The 13670-nt window shown below is 38.1% G+C and overlaps 1 protein-coding gene across 10 annotated transcripts; it reads right to left on the bottom strand.

The window, feature by feature from the left end:
• Positions 1–200: 200 nt before the first annotated feature.
• OTULIN (OTU deubiquitinase with linear linkage specificity) lies at positions 201–13462 on the bottom strand. Of its 10 annotated transcripts, none has more exons than XM_086898103.1 (10): positions 13289–13324; positions 11483–11808; positions 10975–11179; positions 10031–10107; positions 8932–9005; positions 8018–8112; positions 6747–6890; positions 4310–4435; positions 3040–3309; positions 201–1785 (listed from the first exon to the last, which is right to left on the bottom strand). In XM_086898103.1, the coding sequence occupies exons 5-10, from the start codon at positions 8993–8995 to the stop codon at positions 1591–1593; spliced, it is 894 nt and encodes a 297-aa protein (XP_086754229.1). In that variant the 5' UTR covers positions 8996–9005; positions 10031–10107; positions 10975–11179; positions 11483–11808; positions 13289–13324; the 3' UTR covers positions 201–1590. The 10 variants fall into 10 exon arrangements, with proteins under 10 accessions (XP_086754229.1, XP_086754212.1, XP_086754226.1 ...); XM_086898086.1 differs by having other exon boundaries at positions 10831–11179; positions 11483–11812; positions 12918–13294; XM_086898100.1 differs by lacking the exon at positions 13289–13324 and adding an exon at positions 12918–13286.
• Between the last annotated feature and the right edge of the window lie 208 nt (positions 13463–13670).

The following is a 13670-nucleotide window of genomic DNA, read 5'->3' as shown; positions in this document are numbered from 1 at the left end:
TACAACTTTTCGTCAGAGTTGTGAGTTGCAAAAGTTCATTTATTTTGCAGCTTTTCTTGGATAGCAGCAATTCAGGGAATTACTTGGTTACTGTACTTCACAGCTTTCATAAACGAACTAACTTCAATATGGATTTCAAAAATTGAAACATTAACAATATAAAGCATGGGCCATAAAGCACAAAACAAAATGCTGCCAGATGAATTTATTAAGTTGACTTTTATTCCCTTGTAGCTCCCAGACATTTTCAGTAGCAAACAAACTCATTTAGAAGGCAACGAAAACATGACAAATATAACACTGAGTACATGATAAGCCTCATTATTGTGTTTAAAAGACATTTTAGAACATAGTGAATACACATTTTTATTGTGTATATTACCTTTCACAATAATACTTAACAAATTAATTTCAACTAGAAGAGAAGAATTTTGCATGCTGTTTTCTCCAGAATATTCAAATGGAAAGTTTTTATAACCTTACCCCATTTATATATGCAGGCCTTCTAAGAGACTTGTGTACGACCACCATTTCAGTTGAATCAGTTTTAACTCTCTTGTTCCAAAAGTCATCTACAGGACATACTTCTACTTGAACCTAAAAGCTGAATGCTTCATTATTTAATTACTTTTTAATAAAGATTTGTCAGCACTTTCAGCATTTGATACATTCTGTATTCTTTCAGTTTCAAAGCACAATGAATAACTAAGCAGAAACAGAACCTCTCATATCTCCACTCCTGGGAGGAGTAAGCTGCCCCAAAAGTTTGTTTCCATCTACTGAACTCTCTGGAGAAATTAAAATCCTCATGCTCTCCAGAGCAGGTGCCAGAAAAGATTAACACTACAGGAACAGACGTGGAAGTTAACAGGCATGTAGCTATCTCCTATCACCTGTTATAATTTAAGTGGGAATTATTTGTAGTCTTTGACTTTGTGACTGACTATCAAACAACTTTTAAACTCCCTTATCACATTTGCCACATTCCTCTCCTCTGGGCTGAAAAGGGAAGAACAGCTCATTTTCAGTGTAACAGATAACTGGCTTCTAAAGAAGACACCTATGCAGGAAAAAACAACTCAAAACATTAGAAAACTTTAAGTAACATCTCTCTTACAGAATAAACCATGCCAGGCACTAAATTCCAATTGCAAAAGAATTGTATTAGTTCCCAAAACCCAGTTTTGTATAAATGGCTTCTAAGCACTATTACAAACATCAGCCAAGACACTGCCACCTTACTTTCCCAGAAATTTCAATTGTCATTATTTTGGGGAACAAAAAGTTAGCTCATTCTTACCACAGAGCCTCACTAAAAGAAATAAAAGGAATAAATCTATAGTTTTGGCAATTCTATTCAGAGTAAGTCCTTCAAAAAAGGACTGCAGAAGCTTCCATTTTTCAAAAAAATGGAAAATAAAACCATGCTTGCCATACTTTTACTATTTGATATTTTATTTCAGATGACAACTTCAAAACACAGATTTCTAGTTGTTACTTTAATCACATGGATTTTGTCATTGTCCTGTTTCAAAACAGCATGGGAAACCTCCATAAGCAGCACAGGTTTGTCTGACAAAAATCACTTGTTCACAGCATCGTCTCTTGGCACATTCTGACTGGAATATTGTAATGTCTGTCATCTTCAGTTATGAGAGTCACCACAGGCCAGTCCTCCTCTGGGTCATTGGGGTAAAGTGTGATGAACTCATCAGTGCTGTACTTATACAGTCGGTACACTTGGATGGTATACTGCAGAGCATAAGCAAGAAGAAACATTTCCACCTACGTTGGAAAAAGCAAATATTTGTGTAAAATTCACCATACCTTCTAAAAGAATTTCCTCATACAAATATTAAACTAATACCTATCAGATATAATTCTTCAAAGACAAAAATTATGAAGTAAGAAGTCCTACACAAGAGAATCTCTCATTCAGTATCTCCATCATTCCCCTCTATGATACCCCATACATTTAACAAGAAAGTCTTCAAACCCACAATGGCATTGTAGTAAAATAACCCTAAAGAAACACTGCTTTACAAAGAGCATCCTACTGCTGCAAGCAGGTAGGAAAGACATTCTCTTGTACCAGTGTTCATCAAACCAGACAAGAGCAGGTTTCAGGCAATGATCCTTTCACTCTTATAGGGTACTTTGAACTTTCCATCCAAATAAAAAGTAAAGTAAAAAAAAGCCCTTATAAAGCCTGTTAACAGGAGAAGGAATTCAGAAAAAGAAGCTGTAAAAAGCTTCTACTTTGTCTACCACAGTGACAAGCATATTCTGTTCTAAATAACAATTTACAAAGAATCTTACTGAAATAAACAAGTACAGTCAGCACAAAGAACTGGCAACATAACTTCTCAACTAAACTGAGCAGCAAAGATGTCATCAATGAATCACTTATATTCACAGAAACAGCAAACTCTCATCTATACTGCAGCTGTCAGGTTTTTAATATAAGAAACAAAACTATAACATAATACTTCCATGTTTCTAAAATCTACAATTAAGTTGTGAACTTAATTGCAGTGTTCCACTTGTAATGAATTCAATGGGATTTTTTAAATGGATGTTTCCAAAATCTTTCAGTCTTTTCAACTCATCAGATATTCCTCATTTTGGTTTGGGGCTTTTTTGTGTACCATTATATGTGTACCATTTATGCCATGTATAAAACTGTAACTTTCATTAGCTTATCTGAATTCACCTGTCTATGTGCTATACATGGTCTTCAAAATTTGTGTACTAACTTTTATTGTGGTATTTTTTTAAAAGGTAACAGCTAAGAGATCAATACAAGTGTTGTATTAATAGCAACCCCTATTTCTAAGGAACACGACCTGCCAGCCACCAGACAAAACCTGGTGCTTCAGATGAGGACCTTTACAGACTGTCACTACAAGCAAGCAATTCTTCCCAACAGAAGAGCAGATGATTTAGTCAGTCCAGAAAAAGCTGAGAAATTTCTTAAACCACTTGAAACTAAAATCTCCAAAACAGGAAAATAACACTTTAAGAACAACTTCTCCTTACTTGCTCAAGGCCTCCACTGTGACCAATATGATTCAAGTGATTTTGCATTAACTGACAAGGGTTGCTGGATGTGTCCCGTGCAAACAGGAGCCAGGAGAAGACAGGCACTCTCCTTCCACTTTTATCGGCATTGTATAATTCAATGGCAGTGTTAAGCATCAAAAATTTCAGTGCTTCATAGAGACTATACTCCTCCTCCTCATTTTTGAACAATTCATCACAAGCTTCTTGTTTCTCAAGGGGACCTTTTATTTCGCTTATATTCTTCCACTAAAAAAAAAAAAAAAACCAAAAACCAAACAATCACCCACCATCAGCATCAGGAGGTGCAAAAAGCCACTTCTGAGTTGTCAGACACTCAGCACAGATACTCAGAATTTAATTTATGAACAGCTTTTTAAAAACAATCAAGAATATTTCCACAACTGTACCCCAATCAAGGTCAGGCTGATTTAGTCTGATTTTGCTTAAATTGATCCATAAGCAAAGAAAAAAGAAGGGATGCTAGAAATTGCTGCAAAGTGGCAGAACAAATATTGTTGTTGGACAACATGCATTAAGGTAATAACCTTTTTGTTTCCTGCACCATAAATACCTATATACTTGATATTCTTTACATTTCTGTTAATCAAAATGCATATTTCATTCCAACCCTCAAACTCCTGAATGCAGTATTCCAAATACTCTTAGAAGCCTTCATAAAAAGGGAATTTACATTTGCAGTAAGACAGGAACAACTGAAGAGTTATTTAATAGGTTCCAGAGTTCCAAGAGGCAGAAAGCATGGGGCTAGGTAAATGAACACTTAAGGGCACAATCATACTCCTATGACCTAGAATAAACGTATAAAAATGGAACAAAAACTGTTCCTCTGAAATGACTTCAGTGTTCTTGTGTTTCTCTTTCCTTAACCTCATCCAGATAGCAAAAGGATTTGTCTGCACATACATAATTCCTTCAAATAAATACAAGAAGTAATAGAGGCAGAAAGCTACTTTGTTACATTAATTTCTTCATTGAAATCTGTTTAATTAATAGTTTTCTGCAGAGCTGCTTACAAACTACTTCCAGCAGCAGGCCACTGCAAGTAGTGAAAGACCAGATGCCTCTCACACATCTGAACAGATAGTCTTTACTTGATTTTTCTGCGGTCTACATACAGAAAAGGTACTTTCACTACTGAAAGCATCCTTATGCAAAATTCTCCACATTCAAAAACCTTTGTCACTTATTTGCAGGTGACCCAAGAATATATAAATACTTTTTCAACCTTTTTCCTTAGAAGTATTAAATACTCTTTTATTTCATCACTTATTTCTCCCATCCTCTTGCCAGGTTTCTGTCTGAGCTGCCACTGCTTGATCCAGTCATACTTGCTCAGCAAGTTTTCTGGAAGCTGGAAATTGAAAGAAAAGGCAGTTTAAGTTAAAAGTCTGGAAAGGAAAAGTCACCAACCTGTATATTTTATATTTGTTAACATTTTGCACCTTCAAACAATACCTCATATATCCTTCTGAACAGGTATCATAGTAAGATGACCATAACCAAACACAACTGGCTATTTATACTACTTGTTGGGTGACAGTCAGAATACTGGTCTACTACAGTGGTTACTATTTCCAGATCTAATAAATACATAAGCACTGGAAAAATTAATCACATGCCTTCTTTTTTGTTTGTTGTTTTATTTTTTTTTTTGAGGTTTTTGTTTTTTTAAAAAAATTAGAACACTCCCCCAACAGCAAGCAGATAGATGACAGTGACTATGCTTGAAAGCATTCCTGAACCAGCAGAAGAGAAAATTACATCCATCAGATCAGCCTGAAGTCTTGGTAGACTGAAAACTACTTCGTCCAGAACACACAAACTCTGTTTCCTTTTCAAGGAGCACAACTCAAACACTCTGGGACAGTTTTTTTATTAAAGAAGAAAACAACTTGGGAATTTGCTGATGCATCAGATCATGTTTTAGGCTCAGAATGGCCTCTTTTACTGCTCATGTTCTACACCTGTTCAGAGCTTTTACACCTCACTTGAAGGACATCCTGGCAGTTGTATGTCCAGTTTTGTTCTCTCATTTATTAACCCATCTTACTGCTAGAATTGGAAGAGCAACTTGTGTTTCACAATGGAGTAGATACTTTGTTAGAGCAGCACTTATGCCATTAGCCACGACCAGCCCATCTTCAGTTTATAATTTGAATTTATAACTTGAGTTTATAATTGGAGTTTATAAGGACTCCAAACTAGTAATGTGTTCTCATTAGTGGCAACCAAATATGTGTCAGAGACAAAGATCTTCTCCCACTCCAGCTTAGCATCCTGTGCACATAGAACTAAATAACCAAAAATCATATGCCAGTAACTTCTATAACTACAAATGTGCATGGCATCACCATTTTAAATTAAAAAAAAGGAAAAAAAAAAAAAACTTGCTATATTTGTACTGCCAGCTGTCACCATACACATTTCTTACGTGTCTTTTGCTTTGATGCATAACAATTTATCATTACAGTTTATTTTGTAGGTGTACAGCCTTATCAAAAATGCTAATTATCATATGAAAATTTCTTCTATGAATCAGTAGCAAAAAAAAAAAAAGGATGATCACTAAAAACTTAAAAGTATATAATTTTTTTAAAGTTTGCATGCTCTTTACAGAATCATTGGGAAACTATGTTCTTTAGTCTCATAACATGGAAATGGTTGAGAGGTGAAAGAGTATGTTTTTTACAAGAAGGAAACCATTTTGCAATATATTTGCTGTCAAACACCTCATAAAACCATCTTCATCAGTAATTACAAAAACACAATCACAAGATATGTACTTAAAAATTATAGTGGCCAGAATGAGAAATTTTCAGATGCCCTCTAAAGTGATGCAAAAAGTTAGTAAGAGCAGTGTGATTCTACTTGGACTGCTACCCTATACACAGAGTCTGCATCAGAAATTCACTATTTATATTCCCATCAGCATCCTGACAACTGGAACCTTACTCTTCTCAAGTGGCTCGCTTTTGCATGCTTCTTACATGTTATTTCCATTTTCACCAATAACATCAAATGGACTTTGTTGACACAAGAAAATTCCTGGAATATTCTTCTTCTACTTACAGGGGAATACCTTGTTTTTCTCATACACCAGCACTCCACAAGAACTGTTTTTTGTGTCAGGTTGGAGTTGCTCTTATGCTTATTTTAAGCAACATTTCAGACACAGGTACTTACACACATTCTGCAAAGCCTACATCATCCAATTTGTTATTCCACTTTCTAGAGAAACCACCTTTCTAGAGTCACACAAGAATAGATATTATAATTTTGAAAAGCTGGGGTTTTCTCAAATGTTAGAATAAATTGTCTGTATTTTTTATTATTGCTGGCTGTCTTGTGGAAAATCTCTTACTGCCACATTACATGCAGTAAGAAGAAACCAAGAGAGCAAGATTAAGACAAATGACAATCCAGTAAGCACTACAGTAACATTTATATCCATTATAAACTGGAAACCAAGGGAACCTGGACTCAATTCCACGTTGAAAGAATCACTGTGCACAAACAACAATCTTGAACATTACAGCTTTTCAGTTCAGGGCATTTTGACAAGTGAGCATATACATTACATAACAGAGAAGTGAGATCATAAAATTATCCAATAGGTTAGACCCAATATTACTCCACTGTCAGAAGATCAGTTTGACACGTACCATAGTAAAATCCTCACTCTGCATCCACATTGGTAACTGTGTAGCTTGGCTTAATGCCTGGAAAAGAGTTGCTCTGAAAGCACAATAGTTATCACCTCGTATTCTCCTTATAGATGCAAACTTCTGAGCAACTGCTTCATAACCCTAGAAAAACACAAAATCCAAAGAACATTAAATCATTAATCGAACATTTTAAGTTCACACACTGGTAACATAAGAGATATCAGAATATTACCATCCAAATACTAATGCTGTTAAAAAAAACCCAAAACAACGTGACCTACTATCCCTTTTGGAAATACAAATGCTTTTGGGTCACAAATTACGCTCTGGAAAAAACAACTTAGTTCTGCTGAAAAACAAACAAGAAACTTAAGTAATCTAATAGATAACTGTTTGAGGTACTTGTTTGATGACAGAACATTAATCAGTGAAATATGGATAGCTAACTCACCTAGATTTCCAAAAAATATCCAACATACACACATGAGACTACATATGCTTAAAAGGAATTTCAGCAGTAGTTGATGCTACTTACCCAATGCATGGCACATGTAGTTTGTCTCTGCCTCAGGGCAAGTTTGTGTTTACACTGAAATACCTTGACACTTGCCTCAGCACATTTGTTCCCTCCCTGCTGTTCCCATACTCACACCTGCAGCAGAAGCCACAATGTTGAAATGCAGCTTCTTTCATTGCTTTTGCAATGTTGAAATGCAGCCTGGCAAGGGCCAGTGCCCTGTGTGTCCTTATTTCTTACAGTAATCTCTTGAGGGAGGCATGTGGAGTTTTTTATTTTTGTAAGGTATCTTTATGTTTGCTCATACATATCACTACATTTTTCAACATCTTTGCTTTATTTTCTATCATTCTAGATCAAGATAAATATAAAAAATTAGTTCAAAACCTGGTAAAAAAAAAACTCAGGAAAAATTTAAAAAACCCATGCAATTCACCACTTTCAGTTACCTGCCTTCCACCCAAAAATTTGGTAATCTGCGCCACACCTCAACAGTCCACAAAATTAGCATTTTATGTCCATAAACAAAATTAAAAACCTAATTTGAAAACAGTAGCAAAGAACAGTATTAATCAAACCCCTGAATTATCAGCAAGTACCTTTACTAAAAAGACATTTGAAATGAGCATGAAGAAAAGCATCTGCCAGTTGTAAGACCTCCCAATGTAAAACACTGCTACTGCACTTCCTATCTTAAAAGACTGACTGCATAGGCAATCCTAACAAAATTCAACAAAAATAGAACTGCTACCTTTCTCATCCTTTTAGCTGCTGGTGTATTTCCTCTCCATTCCTTTCTGCAATAATCCATGATGTCCATTTCAGGTGAAACACTTAGTTTACGTTCTTTCAAAACAAAACATGCAACATTATAAAGAAAACAGAATAAGGTAGAAAGCACATCAAATTTCTAAATACACTGTTACTTTAAAATAACTTCAGTGCCAAGTGAAACTGGTAGCACAACCTGTAGCTACTAAGTAATTATTGCTGTGGGAGGGGATAAAATCAGTTTGTTCTGAAAATTAGGTGTGAAGAAAAGTTATGATGTAGTTCAACAAGATAGGGAACACTCTGTTCCTCTCTTCTGCAAAAATTAATTGCCAAAGAGGAGAAATTAGTAAAGTACTCTCCATTTTCTTAGCAAGCAGAAATGTATTTGACAGGAGTTTCCCTTTTTCATGCAGCAGCCAGACTATAAGGGAAAAAGACAACAGATCTTTCTTTCTCAGTAAGTCAATAACAATAATAGGAAGAAGAGTTACAGTTTTGCCTTGGAATCCCAACAGCCTTCATCCCAAAACAAGGTAGTACTGAGGTTTATCAAGGCATGCCAGCATCAGATGCTGCTATGATGACTATGACTAATTTTCAAGCATGACACTCGTAACACAGACTATGTGACTGCTTTCCCAAGAACTCAGGTTCACTCATAAAGTTACTACAGAAACACAGGGAATTATATATTAAGAGCAACTAATTTTACAGAGAATTCATCTTTTTATGAATCAAACTGTACAGTGTACTCAGTCTTAAGTAACTGCTATTGAACACAGATACTTGTGCAAAAAAGTCCCTGGAAAAGAGGGTATCAGGACTTGACACATCAGTGCTACAGTGAGTTGCAATACCATACTTGAAACTTCACACAAAGTTCAATTGTACCTGATGAGTTTGTTCCACAAAGTAGTATTTTCTCTCTCTCTATTTCCTCTTCATCACGATACATGTCCTCCTCACTGCAATAAAAATCAACATATAGGTCATGTAAAAGCACAAATCCTACTCTTTTTCAACCTCTTCCCCTTCTTACAATTCAAAAAAGCATTTAAGTCTTTATTCCATTTTTTTTCAACTCAATTTGCTTTCCATCTTACCCATTTTCATAGAACCAACATTAGCTCTCAAAAATAAAGTTTAGAAAACCCTGTCAACTGCTCCCCTCCAGAATCTGCCACTAGGCTGATAATAAATCATTGCCTGAAATTCTCTTCTGTGGTTGAATGGATACTACAGTCCCTTCCTATTTCTACATTTCACAGCATAAATTTGCAAAAGAAACAAGCCAACATGTCCCTTTGCTGCAAATATGAATAATGCACCCTATGCATGCAGCTAAAAGCACATTATCAACAGAGGTTTGTATCTACACACCACTGACACTGACCAACCTGCCTTGTGCTGAGCAGAAAACATGACAAAATACAATGAAAAGTGGCAAACTACCTCCATCTAGTTTGAATGTTACTAACTCAAAGGAGAATTTCTACCATGATCCAAACTGCAGCTTACAGTCTAGCTGAAATCCAGAGAAATATTTCTTCCTCAAATAATATGGGCTTTTTGGCCAAGGTACATTGTAAAGTACTTGTACCTGAGCATATATACAACATTCTGAAGTCAAGTGATGACCATGACAGAGGAAATTATTCCCTACATACAAGTACAGTACAAGAATATTGCATAGACCAGCATCTGCAGCTTCGATGGGAGCATTACTGCTGAAAATGAAGGTCCAAACAATGTTCAAAAAACTGACTGCAAATATCACATTCCATTCCTGAGAGTCATTTGTCATATAATTACATCTAGCAAATAAACTTCTAAAAATTAATCACAGCCTCACAATTAAAATACTTAAAAATATATATGTCACCAGCCATAGTAGTATAATTTAGGCACAGCACTAAAAGAAGTTTACATTGAAAGTCTGTTTTTCAAAGAAAGTACATAAACAGAAAAAAGCTGCAAGGTTACTACTTACTGCCCACTTCTATTAGTAGCTTCTAATTTACTCCTCAAGAACACTCCAAATCCAAACCACAGTCTGCCTCCAAAGGACTAGGAAGAAATTAAGGCACATCTTACACCACTAAGAGAGGACACGCAATTAGGAAGACTATGAAAAAGAATTTAATGTAGCCAGATGGTAATTGGATTACTTTCATTAAACTTAAAAGGACTGACTACTAAATGATGGCTCTGTATTTCTTTTTCTGTATGTCCAAGCCAGCTTACTCAAACCATCTGCATATATCTCCCTCGAGAACAAAAAATCCTTAGTATAAAGAGCAATGTAGGTTATTACCAGGAAACTCATCTATTGGGCTGTCATAAAAAACTTGTTTAGTTTTCACTCACGTGCTTAAGCAGCTGCATGAAAACTTATTTTTAACAACACTAAATAGTTATCAATTGAAAGAGAAACAATAGATATAGTAGGTATCAAACACAGTACTATCTGGTGAGAAAAAACATTATAGAAATATTTGAGTCAAGTCCACATTTGTGATACACTGTGACACTAGACAAAGCCTAATTTCTCAGCAGAGTTTAAAGTCCTTTATGGTTTTGAAGACTTTAAAGAATACTTAATAAACCTGAAAATACTGTGAAAAAAACACACAGCTTGTGTGTGTGACAGCAGCAATCTCTAGCTTATCTTCTGTATAAGCCAAGTATCAAAAATATAAAGCACCAATCTCCCCCTCTGAGCATGAAGAAACCTGCTGCTACAAGAGATCCCACAGGGACAGAACTTGTGTCAGGGCAGGGATACTGCACCTTTCCGATACAGCCTGGAATAAATTCAGCATAAGATGCAGAAAGAGAAGTGCTCAACTGACTAAACCAGTGAGGTTACTCAAGAAAGAGGAAGCTTGGTGTAAAAGAAGCAGTGCCATGTCCCTTCCACTGATATTAAACCACCTTCTTTCTGGGAGACAACAAAACAGAAGCAGCCAGACTGGGAACATGACAGATTAATATCCAGAGTAAACAAGGTATTGCAATTCAAGAGAGTTGTTTTGAAATCGAGGTAGGCAAGAGGTGCAATCCATCTGCACAGGCACTCCCACTCCAGAGATGAAAGTGTGTCATAACACTGTTGCAGCACAACGATTGTTAAGTAAATCTGTGGAAAAAAGAATGTGGAAACTAAAGTTTTTCCCCATTAATCTTCAGATAAATATTTGACAAATATGGTGAAAATAAAGTAAAAGTGGAAAAGGATGATTAAATGAAAATATGCATGCACAAAAGAAAAAAATAGTGCAAAAAGTTGCATGTAAATACTTAAAATGTTGAACTAGTTAATGAAATTTTCCTGAACCAAAGATACCAAGGAAAAAATATCATAAATTTACCATCATGAACTGAAAGTAACCTCCCTTTCTACAGGAAAATTGTTCATATATTTTAAAAAATAAATCCTTACCTCTCCTCAGATGACTCCACTGTTGAACGGTTACTAGACACAGGTACATATAGTTCACAGTTTTTGGATGCATCTTGATCCATCACAAGAAATTTAATCATATCTGTCTTCTCATGTGTCCCACAACTTCTGTATACACAGTCTTGTCTTATTTCTGATGTAGTTTGCTCTTTCTGGTCTGCAGCTGCATTTGCTGAGCCAAGTTCCTCAGAAGCAACACCAACTTCTTTTTTATGCTTCATCAGCTGTGTGGGAACACTCTCTTTTTTCTCTTCTGCACCTGCAGAAAAGCTGGTTGGTTCTGTCATCCAACCTTGAAGACTATCCTGGCTTTGAAGAATGAAAAAATATATGAAGAGTTTCTCTCCCAGAACAAAAGCACATCTTTCAGGAAAATTACAATATTTTAAGAGTTACATTATATTTTGAGCATTCAGAAGGTACAAAAATAATGCAAAACCAGACAGAAAATCCAGAACAGTTTGCTAAAAAAACACAATATCCAAGCTATTTTCTAACTCACTTGCCTGACCACCATTTCTTACCAAGGCTAAGCTGTACCAGTTCCTCAAACACAACCTGAACAAGAAGTAGTGCCCTAATTAAACACCTGCTATCCTTGGGGTGCATTATCACCTAAAGCCCCAAAGACTAACAGAAATTCTGAAGAAACAAGTTTCAGTCCTGCAAGAAAACAGTTTTTACAAACCCACCTGGTGCTCTGTGAGCATCCACTGCACCAGGATCATTGCTTAGTGCAAAACTTTCCGATCTTTGTGTATTCCCATATGATCAAGATACCGAGAAAGGATGTCTACAATACATTCTAGCAAGCTCTCCAAAGGTTTAGGATGTGTCTATATAGTAAATTTTTAGGGAGAGTTATCTTAAATTGACACATAATCCTGCCTGAAAGTTATGGGTTGCTTGGCAGTTGTCACATTAATGCTCTAGACAATTAGTGGCTACTTAGGCCAGTTACCTCAGAGCTCACAGACTTAATATCCACTCTATAAACCTTAAAACTGCACAACACATTTCTATTTTTATGTTAAAGCCTTCCACCTGCAACATATCCTTGTTTACTAACATTAGAGACCTGTGGCACCCAAGCCCTGACACGAACCAAGCTGTCCCATAGCACAGAGCTCAGGACTAAAATTCACAGAACTGCAGTGGCCAGGGCTGGAAGGGACTTCAAAGGGCACCTAATTTCAATCTCCCTGCTGTGGGTACGGACACCTTCCACTAGACTAGGCTGTTCAGAGCCCTATCCAGTCTGACCCTGAACACTTCCCAGGATGGAGCATTGAAAACTTCTCCGGCAACCTCGTTCCACTGCCTCACCACTCTCACAGTAAAGAATTTCTTCCTAATATCTAATCCAAACTTACTCTCTTTCAGCTGGAATCATTCCCCCTTGTCCTGTCATTACCTGCCCTTGTAAAAAAGTTCTCTCCATTTTCCTGATAGGCTCCTTTCAGGTACCGGAGGGCCACAATTAGATCACTCCAAAGCCGCCGGTCAACCTCGCAGCTCTACTGGGGACTCTCTCCAGCAGCTCACTGTCCTTCCCGTGCTGGGGCCCAGGCTGCATGCAGCACTGCAGCTGGGGTCTCACCACAGCGGAGCAGAGGGGCACAGTCCCCTCCCTCGACACCGCTGACCACGCTGCTCTTGACCTAGCGTGGCACTCCACGTCCCGATTTCTCCCGCCCCCGCTCCCCGGGGAAGGGCGGCCCACGCTTGGCGCAGCGCACGGCCACCCGTGCCCGCCCGGCGCGGCGCAGCCGAGGGAGGCCTCACCTTTCCGCCCGGCACCGCCCCGCGCCGCCGCCCCAAGCCGGCAGCCCCCGCCGAGCCCCGGCGGCCGCCGCCGCGTCGGGCCCGAGGGGAGGGCGCGGAGCTCCGCCCGGCCGTCTCCGCTCGCCGCTCATGCCGGCGAGGCCCCGCTCCGGGCCCCGGCACCGCCCGAGGGCCCGCCCGGCCCCTGTGCGACCCCGCAGCCGCTTCGGCCCCGCCGGAAAGGGCGGCCCTGCCCGGACACGGCCGCCCCTGCGCGGGGAGTAACAGCTGTGAAGGGAAACCCGCCCCGAGCTGGAAGGCAACAGTAAGTAGTCATAAACGGAGGAGAGGGCGGAAATTAGAGTTGCTTTCCGGCTGCCAGACGTTCTGTGTAAAAGGAAGT

The sequence above is a fragment of the Cyanistes caeruleus genome, chromosome 1, assembly GCF_971803275.1.
Source record: "Cyanistes caeruleus chromosome 1, bCyaCae1.hap1.1, whole genome shotgun sequence".
Taxonomy (NCBI): domain Eukaryota; kingdom Metazoa; phylum Chordata; class Aves; order Passeriformes; family Paridae; genus Cyanistes; species Cyanistes caeruleus.
This window is presented reverse-complemented; position numbering and strand designations above follow the sequence as displayed.